Raw genomic sequence first — 27,650 nt, forward strand, 5'->3', positions numbered from 1 at the left:
AAGTCACGCACGCATACCCGCCGGGCTATATGGGGACGCAGTCATTACCACCTTTAGGATTTAAAAGGTGTTTGCCATCTCGCGAATATATCATGACGTACTCGCGTTGGGGAAACTAGAGGTACGGGGCTCGATTCCCCGCGATGCCCCCCCCCCCCCCCCACCCCTTTCCTGACGGTGAGAGGCAGGCGACGGCACATAGTCTCAGCAGTTGAGTGCGTCGTAAAGCCCCAGTCACACGCAAACACACAGTCACACGCATACACACCTGAGTCACTCGAAGCGAGCAGTAGGCAAGCCATTGGGTTTCCCCATCTATCAACAAAGTGGGCCAGATCTAAAGTCGTCAATCTGGCACCACGGGTGATGTGGATGATCGTTGTTATTGTTTGTGATATTGGCGAGGCATCACGCCGGGCGGCGAGTTTCGGTTCCCTTGTGAGTAACTCCGCTCGTCTGATTTTAAGTTTAATCTCGGAACAGCCTAGAACTGGGAAAACTGGTTTCTGGGCTGAATCGGACGCACACGTATGTACGTCGCACAGTCAAGCTTTGTCTCGAGTGTCCCCTCCTTAACACAATGTGTCTCACGCGGGCGAGGCGAACCCGTTCCGATCGTATCGGTGGCCGACGTTTAGCCCGTCAGGTCGATGCCTGGGCGGCATTCGCAGTGCGGGGCAGCTTAGGTCGCGACTCGGTGTGTTGTGACCTGCCGCGTGATAGCTTACAAGGAGCGACGCCAATGCACGGGTCGGCTGTAGTTTCGGACTGTTCATATGTTGTGTGATGTCAGCTGTGGGTGGCGGTGCCGCTCGTCCGCGGGTGTGCGTGGCGGATGCGTGACGTGTTGTGTTCCTGGTGTCGAGGACTGCGATGTCTCAGTGGACCTTAATCAGCTTGCGCGGCACTGCAATAGCATGCTGTTCCCGCCGTGAAACTCACCGGAAACTCACCGGAACCCACCGGAAACTCACCGGAAACCCACCGTCGTGCTGTACCGCTAGGCGCGTGACTCTTAGTTTACTGCTTCACGTGGAACACTCGGGGCACTATATGCTGCTCCACGACTGCTCCGCTTAGGGCACTATAGACTGCTGCACGTTTATATTTTGCACGTCTCTTGCTCAGTGGGGCTACACGAATTTTGGGTGTTCATCTAAAAGTGTTTTCGTGTCTAGGGGGCTAACAACCAACCTGTTGTAGGCCGTGATGCCACCAGTACTAATAAAGTGCTCCTTAGACGGTACCTTTATAGCCGTGGAAGTATTCCGTGGACCATATCAATGGCAGCTCTATGTGTTATTCTATAATGCGCTTTGTTTCGACATGTTATGCTGTAATACATGTAAACAGAAGATGACAAAACTTGGCCTTACATGTGACTACCGGAGAGTCTGTCGCATTCGAATGCCTCATATCTTCATAATGCGGCAATTGTAAGCAATTACCAGCTGCAGAGGCTACATGGATTGCGGTCGGCTTGCGGAATACATAATGAGGTGCCGCAGAAGCTACGTGGAATGTGGACGGCCTGCAAAATATATAATAACGCGCTGTATATGAGGTCCCTTACCGATGTTCTGAAATCGCCGGACTTTAAATACTTTACTGTTATATCATCCCGATTTTTTGCGTACGTGGGGTAGAAGTCCATCCTACTGTTGTCTTGAAGATAGCCTGCGACATCAATGCGAATGTGCGGAAGTAAGACATTTCATGGCCGTATCAAGGCGCCAGTGAAGGACATCTCCAAGTTGTGAGGTGCATTTATTGGACGTTGTTTCGTGTTCACCTGGCCTAAGACCCTATATATACATATATATATATATATATATATATATATATATATATATATATATATATATATATATATATATGTATATGCTGAGTGAGAATTGTTTCTAAAAAAATCACATTTTCGGGGAAATAGTGAAAAGATATCCTCAACACTAGTCAGGCTTTCAAATGAAGAACAAACAGATTCACTCGCAGGTATCGCAGGCTCATTCACAGGTATGCACTCGCATAAAGCACGCAGTGCTGGTATATTTACAGCAATGTAAAGTGCCAAGGACCTAGTTTGGTTTGCTTTGCCGTACGGTGATGTCTTTACGTCAATGTGCAGTTACAAGGCGTGACATAAAAAGACCGAAATCGAGACGTGTTCTAGCAGCGGTGCACTTATGGTCTCCCAGCAGCAACCGTCTGGACGGGGTGGCACGCGCCTGATATCGGGCGTCTATGTCTGCGGTCATCTGGCCATTATGCATCGCGATTTACAGCCGCAGAGCTTTGTCCCTTGCGGTAGTCCAATCCATTGTATTTGTCCATCAATCGCTTGAACACCACGCGATTTCAGTCGGTAAGCTCCGTCCTTGTCCCGGTCGAAGATGCCGTAAAAAAACTGAAGAGATTTCATATCACTTGCGCGTGCTTATTCACGACGAGAGTCGTGACCCTCGCAGTGCGGCCGCCTGAAGCCCAGGTCCCAGCTGTCGACCGCGGCTGGTAGACCTGCTGAGCTGAGCGACCATGCGGCCGTGGCATGACCCCGTCACTGCACCATCAGCCAGGCGACTCTCCAACGCCCTGAGATTCACTGCCGTCGGGTGGCGCCGCTGCGTTTCGGGCCGCGGGTCTCCGCCGCGTCGCTGGCGAAGTCGCAGCGTCGGCGGAGCTTCCCGCTCCTCGTGGCGGCGCCACGCGCGGGCCGACGGCCAGCGCGGCGGCCCGCTCGGCCCGCGCGCGCAGCAGCGCTCGCCGCCGCTCGTCGACGGCGTGCTGCTCCCCCTGCAGGCGCAGGCGCAGGGCGGCGGCCGCCGGCCGGTCCAGACGGCGCGCCACGCCACAGGGGCGGCTGCGCGCGAGCAGGCGCGGCGGCAGCGTCACTGGTTGATCGGCGCTGCTGGGCCGCGACGCCGGTCCAGCGGGCTCGGCGGGGGACGTCTGCACCGCCTGGCTGGCCGTGCGGCCGCTGTCGGCATCCGGGGCCGCACCCACCGGCGAGACGGTGCCGGGCGAGGTCTGCACCGCCCGCGAGGTCGTCGACTGACCCGGGCTCGTCTCCTGGTGTGGATTGGTCTCCGGACACAGAGTGGTCTGTAACAGGCGTGCGGGTGTGATAGGGGGCGGCCGGTAGACAACCACTGCCAGTTGGGAGCTCGGGGCATTGGGCGCCGGTTCGTCATGTTTAGACGGTCCTGGTGGCGAACTGCTCTGCTGTGTTTGTGCAGGTGGTGCGATTTTAGAATTGGATGATGTAATCGTGGATGAGTGTGCCGCGTTGTACAATGGAGATGGGCAGGATGGCACTGGCTGCTTCGAGAAAACAGCTGGCGATCTGCTTAATTTTGCAGAACCTTCGGATGCTGCTGCAATATTAGCGAGACATGTTGGTGAACGCTGCTGCTTCGGGGAAGGCTTCGCCAATGGCTGACATTTCGAGGAAGCCTCGGAGTCGTATTTGGAAGACGGCACTGAAGCAGTGTCAGGCTCCAGCAAAGGTGCGGAGGCGGCTATGTAATTCGGGGGAGATGTCGAGTCAGTCTTCAAACTCGAAAGTGATGCGAGCACGGTCGCCGGCAAGCCCTGCACCGTTCCGGACAGGGACGAGCCAGACGGAGTCTGCCGGTCGTCGCTCCTTGGCGACCGTTCTGCCGGACTGTCGGCCGAGCCAGACAGCTCCCGCATCTCCGGCGTGGCCGAACGGGACGACCGGTACGAGGTCGGCGTCGGCGTCGGCGTCTGGTCGTACTCCCGCTGGAGCCGCCACTCGGCATCCGCCAGCATCAGCTTCACGCAGCGCTGTGAGTCCACCATCGGCACCACGTGGTCATCGTCGACCTCCAGCTGGCTGGGCGACAGCACCTGGTACGGGTCGGCGCCGCAGAACTCCTCCTCGCGAAGCTCGCGCGCCCGCTGGTCCACGTCCTCCAAGAAGTGGTTGAGTGACACCTCGGCGACGGTGGCGCGCCGCTGCCGCGCCCGCTCCGGCGTCGGGATCTTCGCGACGTCGACGGGCTCGTCGTCAGCCGCCTGCTGGAACCAGGTAGCGCCTCTCACGTGGACCGCTGACTCGACGGCTGGCGTCTCGGGCACTCGGACAGGCACGGAGGCCCTGCGCCCGCCGCGGCCTTGCGTTGGCAGCAGCCACCCGAGAAGGGAGTGCCGCCTGTCGTGCGGCGCCGCCTCCGCACCGTCTGCCGCGCCTGCCCCTGCCCCGCTCTCCGGCGGTGGGCAGCTGGCTGCACGGCGCTCCTGCTCCGACAGCGTTGGGGTCGCGCTGTCGGCCGCCGACGGCGATCTCTTCTCCGGCGGCAGACTCTTCCGTTCGACGCTGCCGCTCTTGCGGCGGTGAACCGCGTTGGCGAGCGTCTCGAGCGTTGGCGTCTTGTCTGGTCTGATGTCTTTAGACTGGGCCAGCTTGAGCATGAGCCGCGCTTCTTGCGGGTCTGGCACCTCCTCCTCGCTGGAGGAGCTGGTGACGGGCGTCTGCTGGCGCACGTGCTCCTGGTACGACTTCGCGTCCACCGTAGGGAAGCTCTGCCCAACTGACTCGAGGAAGTTCCACTGATGCGACAGCGGTACGTCCATGTCGAAGGTCTCGCGTATGACAGCCCAACGCCGCGCGGCCGGCGCCGGCGCCGGCGGCGCGCTGTCGACGCTGCTGCTGCGCTCGTCGTCCGCTGACGAGCCCTTCGAGGCCCGCCTCCGGCCGCCGCGGCCCACTCCAAACCGCGTGCGGTGACGGCGTGCAGTGTGCGTCGAGGCCCTCTCCTCTGCATCGTCGCCCCGCTCCGGCACCAGCGGGTCAGAGAAGTGGTCAGCGGCGGACCGGTGGCGTCCCGTCAGCCGCTGGAACCAGGGACGTTCGGCGGCCGGCTCGTGCGCGAGCGGCGCGCTCCGGTGGTGCGCGTGCGGCCAAAGGCGTAACCTGGACGGCCGGAGACGCTTGTGACCGGTTGGGGAGTGCGGCGACGCCTGCGGAACCTCATCTGGCCGGGCGGCGGCCTCCGGATTGTGAGACCGCTCCGGCGCTGTTTCGGCTCGCTGCTCCAGCTCAGCAGCGTTGTCAGTGTGGTCTCCTCGCCTCACGCGCGTCCTTGACGGCCGCTCGCGCGCGTCAGCCTGGCGCCGCTCCGTGCCAGCATTCTCACGGCTCGCATCGGCATGGTCCTTCTCGTCGGCCATCTCGGGGATGATGTCCAACGGGCTAGCGGACCGAAACAGCTCCGGCGCCAGCAGCTCGTCCGGCAGCGGGTCGTCTCGACCGAGGTGAGCGGACGACAACACCTGACCGGTGGCGTGCTGCCCGTCCGGCGGCGACGCCCCAGCCTTTTCCCGGTCTCGGCTGGACGCCTCGAACGGTTGGAAGCCGCCGTCTTCGTCCCGCCAGGCTGGACATGTCGAGGCTGCCGCTCGTAGATCGCACGGAGTCCGGGACTGCACCTCTCCCTGCAGTCACAACAGGCAGATCACCTTTCCCTGCAGTCACAACAGATAGATCACCTTCCCCTGCAGTCACAACAGACAAATCACCTTTCCCTGCAGTCACAACAGACAGCTCACTTCTCCCTGCAGTCACAACAGACAGGCCACCCCTTCCTGCAGTCACAACAGACAGATCACCTCTCCCTGCAGTCACAACAGACAGCTCACTTCTCCCTGCAGTCGCAACAGACAGGTCACCTCTCCCTGCAGTCACAACAGACAGATCACCTCTCCCTGCAGTCACAACAGACAGCTCACTTCTCCCTGCAGTCACAACAGACAGGCCACCCCTTCCTGCAGTCACAACAGACAGATCACCTCTCCCTGCAGTCACAACAGACAGCTCACTTCTCCCTGCAGTCGCAACAGACAGGTCACCTCTCCCTGCAGTCACAACAGACAGATCACCTCTCCCTGCAGTCACAACAGACAGATCACCTCTCTCCAGTCAGAACAGACAGCCAACGATAGCGGCGAGCACGTTTTTTAATACAGATGAAGCGCAGCACAGCGCGCGAAGTTCTTTACACGCATCGCAACAAGTATAAGTATGTGGTGTTGTTCAGGTCTTATCTACGCCGCAACTTGACACTGAACCGGGTGAACTAGTAGTCGTCAGCAGCCGCAGCGTGACAGCACCGGCGCATAGCACACATACAATACCAGACACGGCTCCACGGCTGGAAAGCGGCCGTTGTTTAAGCAACTGATCACGGTTTCCGAAGAATCAGGCGCTTTTTGTGAAAAACTTGCATGCGGATCGAAGGGCGAATGAATGTCACGTATGTTTCCACATATAAACGCGCTTACGGTCGAGCAAGTTTTGCTTTTTAGCCGTTTGTACAACGGCCTGAGGTGTGTTTTCAGCAAGCTGACCGACCAACGGCTGATTTCAGCCGGTTGCCTCAGTCTTCTGAAACAGAAGCTCCGCGTGTCGGTCATTGCTCATCTGCATGTGCCCCGAAGGTGCCCGATTTTGCATTCATTTAACTCGTGCGTTTACCACCGTTGGTGCCTTTCGGCGCCAGAGCCGACTGCGGGCCCTGACGTACCTATAGGCTCCACGATCAGTGATTGGCCTGGTGGGCAGCGGCTGACAGTTTAAATGCATTTGCACTCGCCAAATGATTGCGATCAGAGCGCGTTCGCTAGCAGTTGGCCGGGCGGTGGCCATGTCGCAAACGAATACAAAGGAACAACGGCTCAAGAACTAACAGCGGGCGAGCGCCAACCCTGATTGTAAGTGCTATGTAAACCGGTTAACAGCTTAAGATGCCGTGTGCCAATGAACAGCATTTACCATGCCCCGCTACACATGTCTGCGAGCTGCTTGGTTTGGTTTTGTTTAGCAGGGACTAGAGCAGAGGAGGCCACGAATCCTCTAAACCGTTAATCAGTGAATTGGATGGTTGATTTTTCGTGACGGATATACACTTTCGTTAACGTCGAAAAGTTATTACGTGCACATACACTTCCGTGTCCACCCGATAGCCTGAAACCGCTGATTTTCTTTGAGAAATCTGCTATGGTCTTTTGAGCGTAACACTCTCTCGGGTGGGAGTTAATTTGATTTCCTCCTTAGGTTTTTCTGGGATGGTTTCCGAACCGCGATGCATAGCTATAGACAACTGAATAGCAGATTGTTTAGCATTAAAATTTAGAGATACCTTATCAGGTCGCTGACCTACGGCAGGCCAAAGTCAGACCATGGATTCATTACAGAAAATTTCTAGGAAATCGTTCAATGTGATGCAACAACGGAGTGTTGAACGAAGCCACACATCTCTGAGATAGCTTCTTATGCCACACAACAATTGCAATAAGAAATTCCATTAAACTAGGATCAGATATGAAGTTCAGACCATGGTAGGTAGGAGCCCATAGCGTAACAGGAATGAAAGGGTTTAGCCCCTAGGGATATGAGTTATGAAGAGACGACGGTGAACGTTGGTAAGCTTCATGTTCACTCGTTTGGGTGTGGGGTGGGAGCTGGCTCCTAACACTTCCTGATTGAAATACTGTGTACGCTTTTTGAGCCACGTTCTTCTTCAATATCGGCACCAAGTCATAACTGACACCTAACACCTTGAGACCCTAGAAACTACATTTGACTCTGAGCCAATAATTTGTATTTAATTTCATACATTGTCATGAACTCAAATCATATTATGATTCTGTTTTATTGTATTGCCGAATGAGGGTAGGGTGGGGCTGTTTCCTGGCACCTTTTAATCAAAATCCTGTGCTCGTAACTTGAGCCGCATTCTTTTCAATGACGGTACCTAATCATAAGCCACATAACAAGTCTTGGGACCTCAAAACTACTTGACTCAATTTACTAAAAAAAAACTACTTGTTACACCCAATTCATATCGTTGTCAACAAAGTCTCGGGCAATTGTCTCTCATTCCGTGTTGTGCTCTACAGAATCAGCCCATTCATACTGCGTGGTATATTTTCACCATACAGTTACTGTCAAAACAAAAGCCATGAGGGTTTTTACCTAAACAATTAGATGCAAGGTGCCATAACTTGTTCCATTAGCAATCTTCTGTCGATACCTGTATGATAATGAAACGCAGATCATGCGTTTGAAAACAAAAGCTTTTTGCATATCTAACGGCGCCAATGCCCCGAGCAGGACGAGCGCGGTGGCGCTGTAAGCAAGCTGCGCCGATACTTGCGCCACAGTGCCCAGGGTGCCACAGCTCATGGCGGCGACATTCGTCTGCTTTGATGCCTATGGCCTGTGGCAGGCATGTATCCAAAGTTTGGTAGACGCTTTTGACGATGAGTTCGCTCACAAATGAGCTTTAAATTTCTTACATCACTGACAGTATTGGAAATCCGGATGAAACATAGGCGTCGTAGGAATAGTTCTGGGCGTTCATCATGGGCCGGAGGGTGATGGAGCCGCTATGGTGGAAAAGCTTCCCGGGAAGTGGTGGAGGAAGTGGGCATAACATTACACTGAGGGCTTAAGTCAGCTGGACTAGAAGACACCTGGACAGCTGTGGATCTTGTGAATCCCGAATCCTGAAAATGGGGATTCGAGCTGCGAAAATTAGGATTCGAGTCCTTAAAGCCACTGCCGAATACTGAACTCCATTATAGGAATGTTCAAATCAATGCATGCAGATATGCTCTAGGTGCAAATTTTTTCAAAACACTGGACGTTGTGCATACACACACACACACACACGCACATATATATATATATATATATATATATATATATATATATATATATATATATCCCTGCAGGCTTCGTGGCTCAATTTCAAACCCTGTAAGTTTTGTGTCGCAATGGCACTGACGGTCCTTGAGGCTGCAGACAGGATGGGACGGATCTGACACTCCACCCTTTCTGTAACGCGTATGACGTACAGAAGTCCTCGAATGCGAACGTGTTGAAGCCCAGCCCCATCGGGCGTAAGATGGCTAACGAGGCCAGCTTTCGCCGGATGGCACCTGTACCCATGTATCGAAGCTTTCCCCGCAATGGTTGCACACCCGCACAGTTCTTAGCCCCCTTATAAGTTGCCTTCCCATGTCTCATGCAAACTAGCATTTAGGGGTAAGGATGCGACACCGTGCCCACCTTGTTACACTCCAGAGACCTCTCCACTACGCATGGTATGGATAAGTCTATAACTGGTCCATGCCTCACCAAAAACAAAACTTCTGCACCTGCAAGGCTTGGACCAATGCCTGGCTCAACTCCGACTCAACAACTCAACAACTTCCCTGCTTTTGGCCGAGTTAGAAATGCAGTATGTATCACTGGCAGAAGCGTTGGACACAGTTTGCCAGGAACCGATGCAATTGGTTTAGAAGTGGGAACTAAACGGCATTAAGTCTCGAAGTTTTGATAGAAAAAATCGAACGTATTCCTTTCTATTTCAGTCAAGTTGAGCCTCGCATCTGATTACAAATCCCAATCCACCCACCATGGAATTTGAATTTCAAATTATAGCGAATGCCGAGGTCTAGTCCATGACCTTTCAGAAAAATAATAAGATTGTGAAGTGCACGCACACCTAGCAAAGGAATTCCAACCGATGATTGGACGGCAGATGATACAGTTTAGTTATTTCCGCCATTTGAACGGTTTTAAGAAACCTTTAAATCGAATGCTGGAAATCAAAGGCAAGTCAATGTACAAATTAACTTACACTTGCGCAGCTTTAGTTAGTAGTTTAACGGGATAAATTCAATTTAGTAAACTCACTGAGTTGACGAAGAGACTTTAACGGAGGCCAAATTTCGGGTTAATTTTGCCCACCCCTGGATTGCCCAAACCAATTCGTTCAGCCCTGACAAATTCAGCAAATCCAGGGCTACAGAGTGAAGGGACGAGGTCGGTGTTGGGCAAGACAGCGGTCATCTGGGAGTCCCCCGCTACCAAGCCTCATTCCGTGCAGGAACCCTTCTTCGGGCTTCGTCGAGATTCGGGGCCCTTCTCCGGGCGCCCGGACATCGGGGCATTCCGCCAGGGCATCACTTAAATCTGATCGTGACTAACGGCCGCAGGTCGCCGGCTTTGGAGTCAGGGTGTTACCGGGACTCAGGATGAAGAGGTGAGGATCGGTCCTGCGCACCGCCAGCTGGCCGGAGAGCAGCGCGCGACGACAGTGGCAGTGGACTTAGGCGCGCTTCGACTTCAGGGGGGCATTGTACCACAAAGGGGAAACGACTGCAGTCCAGATATGCACGCGTGAGGCGCCTGCGGTCGCTGTAGAGCTCAGACCGCCTGACGCATTACGACTTCCTCCAGCAACTGTAGGACGCCACCGTGCAAACCGTCACATATGACGGTTGCCACGGTACATATCAGCTTACCGCAGTAAGCAGACGGCGACTGTCACCGAAATATGGCGCGGAACGGCTGGTCGTCGGCAAAACTTCCCGACGACACACACACGCTCCACCAACCTTTCGCCATCAGTTAAGTGGATTAGTTAAGTTGAAAGTTGATAATTTGACATAAGTGAAGTTGAAAGCTGATGATTTGACAAAGGCAGAGTTAGGAGTTGATGAATCGGCTCTAAAATAGAACGGACGCGACGCGGCGTACCGTTGCGATGGGATACCTGCTCCTTTATTTTCCTCTGGAAGTCACTATTTAGGGTCAGTGTCGGAAGCCCTTATATTTGTTATCACCTATGTATCGTAACGCCCAATATATCAAAAACATTAATGCTTCACAACGCCTAACGTATCGTAGCACCTTACGTGCCGTAACCCGTACACTATCGCTACTCCTAACATAGCATAACCCCTAATGTATCCCGACTCGGAATGTATTACAACACCTAATGTATCATGACGCCTAGCGTATCGTAATCCCTTATACTACGTTTTCAAGCAAAAGGTTTGATACATTACATTAGTGTGATACGCCACATTGCATTGTGATGTGTGTGATACATTGCGTAAGTGGGAACATTTCATGTAATGCAATAGGTGGTTCGAACATAAAGTGTAACTTATGAGGCATTAGTGGTCACGGACATAACGTGTCAAGATAATCCTCAGCCTTTTCTTGTACTGTTTTCTGAAACCCGTTTTAAGAGACCCTCCTACAAAGCCTCCACGTTTCAGTTTCTATTTAGAACGGCTCGGGAACTAGAAGTCGAACACCATGGGGATTTTTTTTCTAGCGTATCAAACCCCGTACGGGGGCGCCCCCGGGTGGCCGCTAGCGGTCTGGTGACACGGTCGTGCCTAACTTCGTGTCGCCGTATACAGCTTCTTGCCACTCTAACGTCCTCACAGACCTCCCGCGCTTGACTCTTTTGCTGTCTTTAGATAACAACTAACGGGTAGGCCAGCTCACCGCTAGCGGGCGCCTAACCATCCGTCCTCCGATACGAACTACGCAGTACTCACACCCCCTCTGAATCACGCAGCCCCGCGCGGCCCGCCGGCCACCTTCACCTGTCTCGAACGCTCACGGGGCGGAAGAGGGGCGTCCGAAGCCCAGCGCAATGGGTTGGTTAAACCTACCACAAGGCTGCACTACCCGGGGCGAGTTTCAGCTTTATCACACCTTTCGGTGCAGATATATCGCGAGTCAGGCAGTGCACACATATTTCAATAAAACGGATTATGATATGCGTCTGCAGGTTGACCAGGGGAAAACGAAAATGAAAAAGCGGCCATTTCCTTATTGTTATTCAAGTAAATGTAGGCCGAAGACATTGTTTTGTCCGCAATTTCGTCACCTGGTGTAAATCCGTCGGGGTCATTGACTTCTGTTGACCTCTGTGGACCTTGCCTGAATCTGTAGCGTTATACTGTATATGTGGCAATGATACTGAACTTACGCGCGTTTGAAGTTTTCTATGTTCCATCAAAGTTAGCCAACAATGGTATGACAAGAGCAATTTACAAGAGCAATTTACTGCCACCGATTGGATTATTACCACCAATATGGATGATTTCACCACCAATTTAACGAGGCCGTTGAACGTAGTGCCTACTTAAGTCGCCAAATACATGAAGGAATGTCTAGAAACAACAATTTTATTTACCAGATTGACTGAGGATCCGTCAAATGGATGAAGGAAATCAACAGGATATAGTAGGAAATCAAGAATTGGTACCAGAATCTAGTATATTCAGCTCACCAGCAAAAGCGACCATCTCTTAAACCAAACTGGCAGCAATTCACGAATGTTTTTGGGACGAAGAAGCCATTATCTACTTTGGAGTTGCTTTCTGAGAACGAATCGCTGACTATCACCGCGTTGCGTACATACCTACACGTCCAGGGCGCAGGCAGCTGGTGATAGGGGGGGGGGGGAGGGGGAGGCACAGGACATATCTCACGCTAGACCCTGCGCGGCCTGCTGGATCGTCGGCACAGACTATCGAGGACCCGATTGAAGGGCCGAAGAGCTGGCCGGAGGACGACCCCGGGGCGAAGGTCCGCTCTCAGAGGCCAGTCAAAAAGACTCGTTGCGCCTGTCGGGGGTCCCCGGGACGACGGAAACGCCTATGTAGGTCCGAGACCGCCAACGCTGAGCAGCTGGCTCTGAGTCAGCGTAGACCCGAGGGCCCATTAGCGAAGCAAGTACAGGCGCCTATGTAGGTCCGAGACCGCCAACGCTGAGCGGCTGGCTCTGCGTCAGCGTGGACCCAAGGGCCCATTAACGAAGCAAGTACAGGCGCCTATGTAGGTCCGAGACCGCCAACGCTGAGCGGCTGGCTCTGCGTCAGCGTGGACCCAAGGGCCCATTAACGAAGCAGGGACAAGAACGGTGTCCGCGATTGTTACTGAAGGCCTTCTGCATTGGCGGGGCCCTTGAAATAGGCTCCCTGTCAGGCACTCTGTGCCCTGTATCGAGGCATAGAGTGCCTGATAGTGGAGCCTGTGTCGGCAAGGGGCCCCTGGTCGAGCAGAGACACGTTTTGCTGAAGAGAAACATGACGGGACCCTGAATGTCAGAGAGCCACTGGCGTTGGTCGAGGTCCTCCTGCCTGACAAGCAATGGAAACAAAACAAATGACACTGAAATTATCACAGTGAGACAACAAGAGGCCTTCAGGGTCCCTGGGCCCATGCTCTAAAACGGACCCGGGCCCCGTTTGAGCCGGAGGCCGAGAACTCTAGCTACGGTCCATAATCCGGTCCGTTTTATTGTTGTCATAATTGTCTTTAAAACCCTTTTGATTTGATGATTTTGAGATCAGAGCTCACGCAAAACAGGATTGTTGTGTGCGCTCTAGGACCCCACCTTCCTATTGTGAAATTTCAATTCTACAGCAGATCTTCATGAAAAAGTTGATGGTCCTGTAATCCTCGGCACGGTCCCCCTGCCCTTTGACCTTCCTGACATTGAACAGCCGCTGCCACCGGCCGCAGACGATTCAAGCCAGAAGTCAAATGGCGAGCGCCCACAAACGCAGCCAAGATCGAGAATGCAGAGGCCCACCCCCACCACACCTACGCGGTGAGTTTTCACTGGTATGCTCCCCATCCCCCTCCCTTTCCGTGTTTTATTGGCCCGGATGGACCCCTGCGAGCACGTGCAAAGCGACTTGAGCCCACATACTATCACGGGTGGGGTGGGATGGCCGGGAGCTAATACCAATGAAGCTACGGAGGGCGACAAGCCGTGGCTGTTCGGGGGAAAACAGGCCCCTTACATTTCGTTCATTTGACAGGTCGGGGGAAAGACACGTTGGCAAAAAAGCGGTCCATTGAATACAACCGTCAAAAGACTTTTGGCTGTGCGCATTTCGGTTGTTTATCCGAATACCGCTTGTGGGACCCCAACAGCCACAGGAACATCCAAACGGCCAGAGGACTCTTCTATAGTCAGAGTGGTCCCTCATTACACAGAAATGCCCCTGATCAGCTGAAAAGACCACTGAGAGACCAGACGGGCACAGGACGGAGATCCCTGAGGGCTGAGCCGTCGGCGTCCGCAAGACCCTCAGCCATCCTGCTCCGCTGACAAGACCTGGAGTTTCTCGAGGATAGTGAAGATACAGCTACAGGACTGGCGATAAAACGTGGCTGGCCGGCCAGCGAAGCCCCCGGACAGTCAGAGGGAAGCGGCATGGGTTCACACGACTAACGGCCTCTGGTCAACGCCATCGGACAGACGGACAGACATCGGACAGACATCTGCTGGTCCACATCAGCTGCCAGATTCCTGAGAGCCCGGCTACTGATTCACGCCGTCTAGGAGCCCAGACTCTCGCCCGGTCTCCTTCCGTGAGCCCCACCGCACGTCCGTACCGACGGCGGCGAGCCGGACCTGGCGTCCACTCACCGTTGACGAGCGGCTGGCCGACGACTCGTCGTGCTGGAAGGCCGGGTTGTGGAGGCCGTGCCGCGCAGGCCTGCTGCGGCCGGGCGCCATGGCGCGCGCGTGGCGCAGTGTCCGCGCCGGCGGGCACAGGCAGTCGCAGCAGCCGAGCCAGCCGCTCATGACGTGGCAGGCCCTGCCGAGACGCGCCCGCCCGATATACCGTATCGCACGGCTCGGCCGCCTATCGCGCGCCTACCGCTAACCCCGCCACAACTGGGAGCTGGGAGCGTCGCCGGCCAGTGCTTTGGGCCACGGGTGCGAGGCTGGCGGAAATAAGACTGTGTGTGTCATGCCCCAGTATGGCTGACGTTCCGCTGGGTGGGCGTCTTAACAAAAGTCCTGGGAGATGTCCTGAGCAAGAATAGTTGCTCCGTTTTAAAGAGGTGGGAGCAGTTTCAAAACAGAGCTTCAAAAGTTTTTTGCTAAAACGGTCAGTTGCGCTTCTCCATACGCAACTGCACACATGAATGCAGTGTCTGGTATGGCAAATATGGCAGCGCCCGCAACGGCTTTCACTGAAATTAGCCAATTCTGACACCTGGCCCTTGAAAGACCTTCATTACGGCATCTCTGCCAGAATAATTTTTCTCTGCATTTTCCAACGTTGGTTGTCCATGTGTGCAGGCCTGAGACAACACACCACATTCTAAACAACGCTGTCTCAATCACTTCAAACGCATGACGCTCAGTCTAGCTCGGTAATTCTAGTCTTAAAAGATGCAACATGTTTTAACTTGAAGGGACGCCAGCATGCCCAAAAGACAAAATTTAACGTAAACAACAGACCGTACACGTGCACTCTGTTCCACATTCAAATGATCAGATTACGATCACATCACGTAATGACCGGAACGCATCATGTTCGCTCATACAACTAATGGGGCTCCCAACCAGCCTGAGATTGAAAAGAGAAGACTCACCGACCGGTGGCACCTCGGCGTATGTCACATTGTTCCCGTTGTGTTGATGCGCCAGCACCACTAGCTTGCTGACCACCACCCTTTGAACCGATGTAAGGACTAACATGTTCTCTGTCGAACAGTGTGTCGGAAAAGCCCGCCATTCTCGTGCCTCTGTCGGACGAACTCCCTCCGCTGCCGCCAACGGCGCTGGTTGTACCTTGCCGAATGGACCGTGCCACTTGTGGCTGCATTGCTAGGCGGAAAATCGATATCGAAGCTGAGGGTGTCGCGGATTGTATTTGACATCTGGATTGATTTATACGTTCGCTCGAGGTAAGCTGCAAAGGGAGCATTATTTTCACCGGCAAGGCCAACGAAGTCTGGCTCTTTTAACTCCTTTCACCTGGTCTCCGAACACTTCGTAAAACCTGGTCGCTTTACGGACATCTTCCTCGATGTACTCGCGATGGCCTGTTTACCAACCACACAAACTGTGCAGTATACATGCCTCTTAGCCTCAGTAAGTCAGCTGTTTCGAGTTCGATGGCTGAAGAGATGGTAGGCCAAGGGCAAAACTGAATGGAGAGGCATTGCCCCTGCCAGCATGCCGAAGACTTCTTCATCTGGCGTGTCCGAGCCGCCGCCGAGTGATGGGACAGCGTGTGTGCGGTGCCGACATCTCTCGTCAGTACCAACACCGTCGCAACTTATCCGGCTGCGAGCGAATATTTGCGGGCTGAGAATGGCCAGCCAAAGACCAATAGGCATAACAGCAAATGCTCAAATCCAGTTGCTTTGAAGTAGCACCCAAAGGATGAGCGTTTCCAACAGGGGAATTTAGCTATTTTTGTTTGATTAGGTGGGCGTTTGTTCGGTCACGACCGTCAAACATGGACAGCAATGTGATGAGGCGAGCGACAATGCACTACTGCGCCGCCATCAGGTCTGAGCCGGCATGGACACACCGGGACGACCGTGGAGCCATCTCGCGGCTGCCGGCGGCACCATGCTCACGCGGAGTGTCGCAAGGTGGACGGGCGGGCCTGCCCATTACCACGCGCGACGGTAAACCAACGGAGCGAGCTCATGCGAGGCCCGCTGCTGAGGATCGTGCTCGGTCGGGTGCCACCAACAGGCATCTTCAGGCCTACACCGTTCATGTTCCACCAGGTCCACTGTCGCCGGGCTTCTCCAGCACCGTCAAACACGAATCCCACATTAGAGATTTAATCATCAAAAGCATATGGCTGTTAGGTATCAAACTGCAATATTTGGCAATTGCACCACAAACATATGACACTATATACATGAACTATTTACACTGGATGAATGCAACTTGTCAGTTCATTGGAATTGATCACGGAAAACTAATCGTCACATCAAACACTAATAATTCACATGCGCACAAACAGTTGACTAACGATCTGCTCAGACTGCTGACATAAATTCGATTACGAGTTCACCTGTCACACAGAACTCGTGGCGATCGACACATGACAACCGCCCGGCCGCAATTGATCTGTCTCGCCGGAAGGGTTCGCCGCCCGTTGATCCGTCTCGCGGCGGGCCGCCGCCGCACTGGCCGGTCGGCCGGCCTGCCGGAATCACAGCTCGCGCGCCGCGCGTCACACGACTCGCCGTCGCTAAGCGACCGCACGTGCGCACCGGTGGCCGGCCCCCGGCGCGCCAGTCCTCGTATAAATAGCGCCGGCGCCAGCTGCCGCGCTTGTTCGCTGGCTGCGGTGGCGCGCCGCGCTCACACCACTTTGGCGTGGGCGGGCGCGTCCGAGATGTAGGTGTAGTCGGCGTCCGTCTCGGCATAGTCGTCGTCAGCGTCGGGCCGCGGCCGGGCCGGCGTGCGCACCGGCTCCGTGATGCTCAGCCGCTCCAGCGGCTCCGACTCCTGGTCGCCGTCCTCCTCGTACAGGCTGCGGCGCAGGCGGGGTCACCGTCAGCCGGACGCCGACCAGCTGGCGTCCCCACCATGCCCGGAGCCCCCACGGTCTCGACCCACGCAGTGGTGTATGAGGGTCGCCGTCAGCCGGACGCCGACCAGCTGGCGTCCCCACCATGCCCGGAGCCCCCACGGTCTCGACCCACGCAGTGGTGTATGAGGGTCGCCGTCAGCCGGACGCCGACCAGCTGACGTCCCCACCATGCCCGGAGTCCCCACGGTCTCGACCCACGCAGTGGTGTATAAGGGTCGCCGTCAGCCGGACGCCGACCAGCTGACGTCCCTACCATGCCCGGAGTCCCCACGGTCTCAACCCACGCAGTGGTATATGAGGGTCGGCGCGGACGGTGCGCAGAGGTTGAGACATGTGCGCCCCCTCCCCAAAGATGAAGACGCCAGCGGCGACGAAACAAGCAGCTGGTTCCCCGCTGTACACCGACATCGCGACAGTGAAGCACCAGTCTGACTGGCACCAACTGCCAGCGAAGCACCAGTCTGACCGGCACCACCCGTCAGCGAAGCATCAGCCTGACTGACTCTACCGTCAGCGAAGCACCAGTCCGACCGGCACCAACCGCCAGCGAAGCACCAGTCTGACCGGCACCACCCGTCAGTGAAGCACCAATCTGACCGGCACCACCTGTGTTGCACCACGGCACCACCTGTATGGAGCGCGCCAAGTGTCGCGCCCCCCCCCCCCCCGCCCTCCCCGGGATTGCACAGTGCCCCGGCCGAGCCGCGGGGCCTCGCTTGCGGCGTGGTGGGCGATGCGCACGGAATCACGTGGGCGCGTGTTTTGTGTTTTCATGCGTCTCAGGACGGCACGGACGGTAAACTCAAACTTGGTGTCATGTTAATCAATGCTGTCAAATGAGCACAATAAATTTGTGTTTGGACTGCTTTGTTACCATCCAAATCATTCCTGGCAATAATGGCGTATGGAACGAAAAGAAGAAAAACGAATAAAAGCACAAAACAAATGTTGTTATGCACACACACCAAGGCGCTTCATTAACATGTACACGTTGGGGTTTAAGTTTTTGGGTTAAGTACCATGGGTACTTACTTAAGCTAAGGCGTATCTTCAACAACAACCCTGCAACGCATCATTTCCGAATTATATACTTAACCGACAACACAGAGCTCATGCTGAAACGAGCGCTCTACAACAGCGTCCCCGATCCCAACCCTCTCGTTTGATTGACTACTGTCTGGCAACGAGACGCGCCCGTTGGCTTCACAGATTACCTACGCCAGACAAAAACATCTAAGATTCATGATGCTTATGGAATGACCTCCTCTATGGGAGCAAGACATAGTCGAGCCACTAAGCAGCGCAAGCGAAAGCGCCGCCCGGCCACTCGAGCGCGCGCCAGTAACTCACAATTCGGGATCCTGTTCGGCCGCCCCCTCCTCAGCCACCAGCAGCTCGTACTCCTCGGCGGCGAACCGGTCCCAGTCCGACATCTGGCGGCCATGGGACACACTTCAGTCGCAGCCACCGCCGCCAGAGCCGCACGGCGGCGGGGCCGGACGCACCGCCACGGTATCGGCCGCCCCATCCGCCCAGTAAAAGGTCACGTCCGCCATTACGACAATTGACCTCTGGTTAAGAACAGTGATGTTCGCATCCGTGACCGCCCGCCTCGAAACCTTAATCGACGCCAAGGGCAGGCCTGGCTGGCGACCAGATCTCCCCAATCACATGAAATCATTCAGCACCAATTGCTCCCGACACAGGAACCGTAGCAAGCTACCACACCATAACCCATCGGGTGAACCACGCCACTGCGCTCCGGCCCACGGTGGTAGCGCAGGGCAGAGGCGGCACCCACCGGCTGGCCGGGCTCCCGTCCCGCTGCATGGCGAACGGGTCGCGCTGGTCGTGCTCCAGGTACTTCTCCAGGTTGAAGAACGTGTCAAAGAAGATGTTGGCCATCTGGCACTGCTTGAGGTCGCTGAGCGCGATCTTGCCGTGTGTTTCGGGCTGGACCATGTCCAGCATCTGCGGAGCGAGTGCGACCCTCATTGCCGGTTCAGCGTCACTGTCGTCAGCGAGAACACGCGGTACGCAGGGAGTGACTGTCACGACCGGGTGTCAACAGGGCAAGACCCTATACCCGTATCCAATCGGCTTACTCCGAGTAGCAACGCGTCTGCATGAGCCGCCACACGGTCCTGTGTAACCATTGTCGCAAAAAACGAACACTCAGGCGCTGGCAAACCCAGTCCCCACTGTCGAGCCAGCAGCAGTCGCTGTCGCCAGACGTATTCATGAAGCGTGCCGCGTTCGTTAGGACGGATGGGGCCCGCTCGCGACCACATCGGACCCGGTCGCCGCCCGGACACGGACCCGTGTCACGACTCCAGCACCCGGAGCGCACGGCCACCGCCGGGGAGAAGCCGTCACTGCCGCCCGCTCACCCAACAGAGGCAGTCCTCGAACGGCAGCGTCTCCATGCCGAGCGCCTCCATACGCTGCAGCTGCTCCTCGTAGAAGTACTCCAGCTCGTACATGGAGAGGAAGCCGTCGCCGTCCAGGTCCATACACCTGCCGGGGAGGTGGGCCAACGTCAGCGGGCACGGCCAGATGAGACGGCGGCGGGGCTAGAGCACCGCGCCGTGCCCGGCGTTAACACCGCCGCCTGACACGTCCACAGCTCCGCCAGGCCAGACGCCGACGCGGCGCGGCGGACGTGAGCGGACGGCAGCGGCGAGGAGCGGCGCCCTCTCCGCGGGAGAGCAGCGCCCGGCACCACGCGAGGCGCGCCGCCACCGGCGGGTGACGCGGCGTCCCGCGCCGTCAACACGTCGGCACGGTCGGCCGGGCGCGTTTCCGGTCGGAAGGCGTCTGTCTCCGAGCGGACCCGCCTCCGGCCGCGCGCCGATAACGCCGCCAGACGCCACAAACCGCGCGGCCTTGTCAACTATCTGGACGGCGCGGGCGCTGACCCGGCCGGCCGCGGCGCCTTCCGGCCGGCGCGCCGAGTCGCTCACGGCGGCAAAACAACGCCAGCTGTGGCCAATTTCCGTCAGACGGGCCGCACGCGACCATGCAGACTGTCGCACAAAGAGGCGGGCGACGGCGCAGACCCGGGATGGCTCCCCATCCGGGGACCTGCCTCGATACCAGCCGTTTTCCAAAGCTGACGGACGAGCTCAAGCTGACGGCACTGGACCACACATCACAGCAGAGCGTCTCGGCGCGCATCCCACCAGCCGACTCGCTTCCGCATCGTCGCGCGAAGTCGCGCCGCTGCCACACCCCACCACAGCTCAGCCGGCCGTGCTGCGGACCGTCGCCTGGCCGACGGGCGCCGTCGGTGGCCGCTGCGGCAGCCGGCCCGCCCTTCCGACGGCGCTCACCTGAACCAGTACTCAATGGCCGTCGGGTGCTTCTTGTCCTCCTCCGAGAGCAGGAACCACACGAACTCCATGTAGGTCATCTTCTCCTGCCTGCGCGCGCTGCCGCGCGTCACCGCGCCGCTGAAGATGCGGTCGATGATGCGCGACGAGACGGCTGCAACGATCGCTGGTTCACCATCATGTGCCACGACCTCGGCCTTCAGAGCCACTCGGTACTCTGAGTGACAATCATTCGGCACTCTGTGTCGCGTCGCCAGCAGGCCCTCTACAGCAGCAGGGCGCTCCACACCCCGGTGGGAGGTCAACAATCCTAGGTCAACAGACCTAGGTCAACGGTCCTAGGTCACGGCCGACCGAGGGTATGCGACGTTGCTCGGCCGCCTTTGCAAAGGCTCTGTTCGGGCGAGCGCGACCGATCCCCGGGAGCAGTAAACAGAGGTGCCGTGGTACGTCGGTACGCCGACGTCTTTACCGTGGTCGTTGTGCCGAGCCACGTCCGACTTGTCTATGAGCAGGTCGTGATCTTTGTCCAGCTCCCAGAACTTGCAGTAGATCACGTAGAAGTGCTCGTACGAGAAATAGTCTGTGATCTGCAAGGCAGCCACACACATACACATCACGAGCTGGACAGGCGATTACGATTCCGCATCTCCCTAGTATCTGGAGAGCATCTTGCATCGAGCTCGGACCCGCCGGCCGGGACCCCGCGGCTCTGCAGAACCGAGGCGCGGCCGACGCCAGGCCCGCCGCGGGACGCGGGGGGGGGGGGCGTCCGGCAAGGGCCCGGTGCCGCGCCACGGCCGTGTGCCGGCCGCCACCGCCGCACCCACCTGGTTGATGTCCTCCTCCTGCTCCAACAGCTGGATCGTGCTGAGCAGGTTGGAGAGCGGCGCAGCTCCGGCACTGTGATGCGGCCGCTCCACGAGCGGTTGACGCAGTAGAAGATGCGAGCGATCACCTGCGGCGGGCGGCGGCGGGTCAGACGGCGAGGCGGAGCCGGCGGCCGGGTCCGGGACACTGGCCCGCCAGTGCCGGTGACTCGGCAGCGGCCGCCGCCGTCCGTCAGCCGGCCGGCCGGACCAGCAGCCGACCCAGATAGGTTGACACGGCCCCTGTCGCTATCACAGAGTCCGACCCGACCTGACCTGACCTGACCTGACCCAGTCAAGCCCGACCCGACCCAACCCCGACCACTGACCTGACCCAATACGAACCGGCCTGATCGGTCCCTCACCGGTGTGCACGTAGCGGCTGTGGAACTCGATAGCCTCCTTGAGGAAGTTGAGGCCCGGGTGCGTCTTCGACCACATCCTGCACCAGCGGCACCAGGTCCTCGGGCACCAGGTGGTTACGCAGGCCGCCGGTCAGCACGCGCACGAAGCGCGACGCCTGGTCGTGTGAGGGTGGCCAGCAGCCTGCCGGCGGCGCCCGACGCTAACGTCACAAACACACGCGTTCCGGCCGCCCGGGACAGGCTACACACGCTCCTTTGTACCACGCAGCCGGCAAACATCATCACGCTGGAACAGCCGTACACAAGTCAATGGTCACAACACTGCTGAGTTATAATTTGTAACGAAAACGCCGAATGATCATCCGGGACAACGTGATCAGATGAGCCCTACTGGTCAATGAAGACCACATGCGCCAGTGTTAGCTGAGCTGTCGGCTGGCGGAGCGATCTGTCGGCCAGCCGTGCGACCGGACGGCTAGCCGAGCGGACATGTCGGCTAGCCGAGCTAGTCGACACAGCGAGCGACACCTCGGCGATCACACGACGAAGAGCCTAGGGTGTTGTGATTACGATTCCGCTCCTGCGACGGGGTACGGGCGTGGGAGGACGGGAGGCGACAAAACATCGCGCCGCCCGCGGCCCCCTCTCGTCGGCCGTGGGAGCGCGCCCCAACGGCCGGCGTCACCTTGAGCCCAGCTAACGACCAGCCGTAATCGGGCGCGCGCTGGCGCCGAAGACAACAGCGCGCGGCACGCGGAACCGGCGGCGCGCCGCTTTTTCCGGCGCGCGCGGCTCGGCCGACGTCCGGGGCGCGCGCCGCCGCCGGGCCCGGCCGAGGGTCACGTGACCTGTTGTGCAACGCCGCGCCAGCGACCGCCAGCCTTGAACAAGTTTTTGTGAGAGCGCTGTTTCCTCGGCCAGCGGCGGCTGCGCGGTCCGCGCGCGCGCGCGCGCGGCCGGGCCGGCCGGCTGCGGGAGGAAGCGGGCCCGATAGCTGGCCGGGATCCGCCGCCCCCCGGGTCCGCCGCCCGGCGGCCCTAGTCCGCCGCCCGTCTTCGCTGCCGCCGATCAGCTCTGACCCACCTCTTCCAGAAGTCGAGGAAGGCGGTGGCGGTGACGTGGCCGGTCTTCTCGCCGCCGGCCGCCAGGAACAGCGGCACCTTCAGTAGAGCGGCAGCTCGCACGCCTGCCGACAACCGAGCGCCGGCCGTCAGTCGGCCGCTCGCGGCCGCCCGGCCACAATGGAGACAGCCCGCCGCGCGCCCAGCCTAACCGCACATTGAGAGCCGGCGCGTGACAATCGCTTACCGCTGCCATTGTTGTGGCGCCGGACAAAGGCCGTCTGAAGCGGTACGGATGGCCGCCGTTGCCTGAGAGCCATGCACTGCAACTGTTCGCTGACCGAGTGGGCCGTCCGAGAATATATTTAAACGTCACTAGCCTGAAGAGCCACACCAGTCACAGTATCATTGCAAACACGGCACACCGCTGAGACGAATTCGGGAAGAGGCACATAGCAGGACGAAAAGGATGCCATGGGAAGCTGGAGATCAGATGATGTAGTCTCTGGGTCTACCCATGCCAGCAAAGCTAAACGTGCGAGAGGGAATGGAACTTGCAAAAGCGCACCTGGGCGGTCCAAATGCGAGCAAAGAAGTATCTCCGTATCAGGTTCGTTAAACAGACACCAGAACAATTGTCCCACCCGAACTGTCCACCTGTGCCCACATCTGGCGCGGGCGTACCGCGCAGACCCGGCCAGCCGACGTATGACACACGGCGCGATTGCAATACGCCAAACCCATCTGTCGCATCAGCCGTGGCTGCGGCCGCGTGCCCAGCGCTCCGGGCGGCGGCGCCGGTGCCTCTGGCAGCGGTGCAGGGCAGCCTGCGCCGGCCCGGTCGCGCCGGCGTATATGGCGCGGCCGGCGCCACCACCGCCGCATATGGCGGCGCGGCCGTCTGCGCCCGAGGACGCCTCCCCACCGGCCGGAGCGTGCCGAGCGTCCCCTTCCCGGACGTCCCCCCCCCCCTCAGCGGAGAGAGTCATTGATGCACCGCGCGGCGGGCGCACGACACGCCGGCGGGGATCGGCAGCTAGCAGCCGGCGCTCACCCGGTTACCAGCGACAGAGAGCACTGCTCGATAACATGCAGTTGTAATGCAGTAAAGCTTCTTTTGAGTGGACTACAAAATCCTAAGGCCATCGGCTGTTGCCTTCAGGCAGCTCTGTCGCGTCCGCTGGCCTACTGCCTCGGGTGCGAACTCGCCGTTTGTCCGGGGTCGCAGCGGTCAGCCGGGCCAGCCGAGCGGGGAGCCGCGGCACCCGACCACTATCCTCTGTTGACGGTCGGGGCCGCACCGACCAGCACACAGCTGCCATGTTTTATTCATCTGCACACATCTGTGATTCGGGGCCGGCGCCAGCAGCGGCCGCCCGCGCACCGTCTGTGCGGCCAGGCCGGCGCGGCGCGGCGCGGCGGCGCCGGGGCGGCCGGGTCCGCGTGCGGCGCCGCAGCGACCGCTCGTGACGGGCCGGGCCGGGCCGGGACAGGGCGGAACCGGCAGCCGGCGGCGGCCGCTCCCTCCGCGGCACGGGACGGGTGCTGCGGATCAGCAGCCGCGCCCGCGGCTGCGCCTGCACGCGATCAGGCTTAGCGGGAGGGAGGGCCGCTGATCCAGTTTAAAGACGTCCGGGCTGGCTGAGTCGGCAAGCCCGGCGGGAGGCTGGGAGAGGCTGATGCTGCGCTGCGCTCCGAGCCCGGGCTAGACTGCAGCAGGCAACGGCGAATTTCCCCAGCGGCAGTGCTCCCACGTGGCGCATGTCAGCGGCTCGGGCCACGCCGGGAGACGGGCTCCCTGAGCGTGAGCCCTGGCCCGGTAGGCGTCTTCGGACGGCCGAAAGCGGCGTGCGCGGAACAGCCCTCTCACCTTGGCGATGGCGGCAAACTTGTCTTTGGGCACCTGCCCGCCCGGGTAGGAGGAGAAGGCCTGCGCGATCTTCTGCAGCTGCGCCTCCAGCTTCTCCCGGCTCTCGGGCCGGCCGTGCGGGAAGTGGAACCTGCAACAGGACAGAGCGCCGCGTCACAAGCGCGCGCCGGACACGCCAGCGGAGCACACCCCCCACACCGGCGGCGCCAGATGCAGGTCACGGTACGTCCCAACCGGACGCGTGGCACACAGCGCGCCGTCAGCGACGCGCGGCGACCGGGCCGGGCCAGACCCTGCGACCCTGACCGACCGGGCCGCGCTCCGTGACCACGTCTGCGCCCGAAAGAAGCCAGTCATTCGGTTCGGCCGCACCAGCCCGGCACACAACACGCACGGCCGGTAGCCGAGTACCCAACGGCCTCGCCGTGCCACTATTGTATACAAGCCGGCGGCCGCGCCTCCGAGCGGCCGGTGCCGCGGTGTTTGGATGAGATCGAGCCCCAAACGCTCATGACGCAGCGCTTCAATGGACCACTGCGCAGAAACGCGGTGAGCGCCGCGCACGGACTGCCAGCCTCCGGGCCGCCGCGCGCCGCTGACAGCGTGCCGCGTGTGGTGAGCGCGGCGCACGACGGCCGCCAGACGGGCGGCGCGGCGCGCGCAGGTAATCCGGCGCCGACTCTGGCGCCGGCGGGTGCGGGGAAGGCCGGCCAGGCGGCGCCGGCCGGCGAAGGTCGCCGCCCTGGACGTGCCGGGGCCACGGCAGACAGGCGCGGGCCACGCGTCCGCCAAGGCCGCGCCGCATCGATCGGACGCCGTCCTGCCGGCGGCCGGCACCGGGACAGGCCGCCGCGCCGCCCCGCCTGACCCACATCCCAGCTCGGCGGCGACCTCGGCGACCCCGCCTGAGGGCTCGGTCGGCCGGCACGACCCAGCGGGCGGCGGCGGCGGCGACACGACCTCGGCCCAGTCCCTCACCGCCACCGATCATGTCCGCATCGCCCTGCGGTCGCCGTCCGGACGCCCCCCCCCCCCCCCCCAACCCAGCCGCTCTGCCTGACCTGAGCGGCGACCGCGGCCTCACCGCCTCGGCCAGGGCGGGACGAGCCAGCGCCCGCCCACCGACGAGCTAAAGGCACTGCCGATAAAGCGGCTCAGATCCGACCAAATAAACAGGCTGGTCTGCGAGACAGCCACATGCCCTCCGGCGGCCTTGGGACGCCCATGAACATGCTTTGAGGGTATTTGTTTGCACGATGAATCCCCTCGGGCGAACAGCAGACCTAAACGAATGTCCGGGTGACTGCGCAAGCGAGAGACATCCAAAGGATTCGGGAAAACATACGTTATGTAACTGAAGAGAGCACACTGTGCGGAGATAACCCCGAAGCTGATTATCCCAACGCGTCCTACTAAGAGGCAGCCCGCCCGCTGATACAAGTTGTGCTCTTCACATCTTGGGACGGCTTATTTACTGCGCCGAGCCAGACACTGGAGTGCGACGCATCAACGCTCCACGCACCCCAGAAGGGAGGCCGCTTTCCCTGCGCCAAGCGGACGTCCTACGCAGGGTAGCACCCAGCCCAACCACAAGCTTATCTGTGACCTCCATCTCGCGTCGTGTCTTCCATAGAAATGCTCCGGGACGACCATCACGTGCACGGAAATGCCGAATGTTCAGCGTCCAGATCTCGAAGGCGGCAGGGAGCAGCCCGGCATTCACTGTGCTGTGTTTATATGACACCCTGCCTAAAGACGACGACGCTGCCTCGGCGGCGGTAGCTGGAGCTGCGGATCCAGTCTTGACCTGACCACGGCCGGCAATCGTAGGAGCGCGCCAGCCTGTCACCTCGTGATTCTCTCTGTTGCGACTGGTACTATTCTTATCCATCATAGCCTGTCTGATCCAGTCCAGGTTGGTTGTGTAATGAATGGGACGATTTTTGTCCCGTCCTGCACGATATTGCGGCGCCGTCCTGACCAAAACACTGCTCCCAGTGCTGGCCTCGCCCCTGATGACTTTCTCGTCACGTCCTCGTCTGACCTTCTGTCGCTGATCTGACCAGGCGCGTGACGGCCGGTCCCGCCACATCCTGACCTGACCTGACCAAACCGCCGTCCCAAGAGAGTGAAAGTGTCGCAGTCGGCGGCGGCAGGGGGGGGGGGGCTTGTTTACCGGGGGCGGGGCGACAGTGTTTATTTTGTAGCTCCGTCGCCGCGCGGGCCCGATCCCAGGTTCCCCGGCCGCCTATTGCGCCGTAACGGTGCGGCCGCAGACCGATATAGGCCAGCCAGCGGCGCACCACCGCTGCCCGGCGAGGTCGCCTTGTCTAGCTGCGCAACCCCTGCGAGAGTCCCGTGAAGGGGCCCCTGACCGTCACCGAGGGCTGTCCTCACGGCGGGGGACCCTACCGTCACCGTAAGCAGTCCCCCAACCCTACCCGTCACCGCGAGCTCTCCTCAGTGCGAGGCCACCCTGACCGTCCAGGCGACGGAGGGAAACAAGGCCCCCCCCCCCCCAGGCGCGCCGGCGGCGCGACACGGCCGGCAACCAGCCGTCGGGCGCCGGCGCCGGCGGTACACTTGACCTTGCACTCGGCCGTCTGGATGGACACGCGGCCGGCCGGCCAGACGCGCCACACGCCACAGATCTCGCCGACCGGCACCACGTGGCGCCGCCGGCCGTGACCGGTACGATGCCCCAAACCGGTCACGAGGGACTTTCGATGTCGCAGCTGAGGTCACCGGCAAGTACCGCACACCCTGGCGCGGCGCGGCCGACGCCCCAGCGCACCGGCTCCGCGTGTCGCTTTCCGCGCATTCAATCACGGGCATTTCGCATTCGCGCTGCACGGCGACCGCACAGCGATCCTGAAAGCACGAGCATGCAACAAAGCACGAGCAACACACAGGAATCCGCACCGCCACGCAGACAAAAGCAACGGTCG

The 27,650-nt window shown here is 59.0% G+C and overlaps 3 protein-coding genes across 3 annotated transcripts; all 3 read right to left on the reverse strand.

Annotated features, from left to right (window-relative positions):
- Positions 1-642: 642 nt before the first annotated feature.
- On the reverse strand, positions 643-14,372 carry LOC119101943 (serine/arginine repetitive matrix protein 1). The gene is made up of 3 exons (XM_037225337.1): positions 14,277-14,372; positions 2,890-5,454; positions 643-654 (listed from the first exon to the last, which is right to left on the reverse strand). The coding sequence occupies exons 1-3, from the start codon at positions 14,364-14,366 to the stop codon at positions 643-645; spliced, it is 2,667 nt and encodes an 888-aa protein (XP_037081232.1). The 5' UTR covers positions 14,367-14,372.
- Positions 14,373-16,428: 2,056 nt separating this feature from the next.
- Positions 16,429-19,022, reverse strand: LOC119101946 (serine/threonine-protein phosphatase 2A regulatory subunit B'' subunit beta-like). Its single transcript, XM_037225342.1, has 3 exons — positions 19,007-19,022; positions 18,556-18,638; positions 16,429-17,145 (listed from the first exon to the last, which is right to left on the reverse strand). The coding sequence occupies exons 2-3, from the start codon at positions 18,636-18,638 to the stop codon at positions 16,974-16,976; spliced, it is 255 nt and encodes an 84-aa protein (XP_037081237.1). The 5' UTR covers positions 19,007-19,022; the 3' UTR covers positions 16,429-16,973.
- A 1-nt stretch (position 19,023) lies between these two features.
- Positions 19,024-21,847, reverse strand: LOC119101944 (serine/threonine-protein phosphatase 2A regulatory subunit B'' subunit beta-like; the record flags this gene model as incomplete). The annotated part of the gene is made up of 6 exons (XM_037225339.1): positions 21,772-21,847; positions 21,368-21,495; positions 21,010-21,127; positions 20,538-20,691; positions 19,596-19,722; positions 19,024-19,176 (listed from the first exon to the last, which is right to left on the reverse strand). Coding segments are annotated over exons 1-6 (756 nt in total), but the record flags the coding sequence as incomplete, so codon positions are not given.
- Positions 21,848-27,650: the final 5,803 nt, after the last annotated feature.

This window comes from Pollicipes pollicipes, unplaced genomic scaffold, assembly GCF_011947565.3.
Source record: "Pollicipes pollicipes isolate AB1234 unplaced genomic scaffold, Ppol_2.1 Scaffold_5080;HRSCAF=6000_pilon_pilon_pilon, whole genome shotgun sequence".
Classification (NCBI taxonomy): Eukaryota; Metazoa; Arthropoda; class Thecostraca; order Pollicipedomorpha; family Pollicipedidae; genus Pollicipes; species Pollicipes pollicipes.

Coding starts and splice junctions, on each gene's coding strand:
- LOC119101943 (XM_037225337.1), bottom strand. CDS start 14,366: ATGGCGCCCGGCCGCAGCAGGCCTGCGCGGCACGGCCTCCACAACCCG. Junction 5,455..14,276: donor CGGCCAGCCGCTCGTCAACG/GTGAGTGGACGC, acceptor TTGTGACTGCAG/GGAGAGGTGCAGTCCCGGAC.
- LOC119101946 (XM_037225342.1), bottom strand. CDS start 18,638: ATGTCGGACTGGGACCGGTTCGCCGCCGAGGAGTACGAGCTGCTGGTG. Junction 17,146..18,555: donor GCCGAACAGGATCCCGAATT/GTGAGTTACTGG, acceptor CCTGCGCCGCAG/CCTGTACGAGGAGGACGGCG.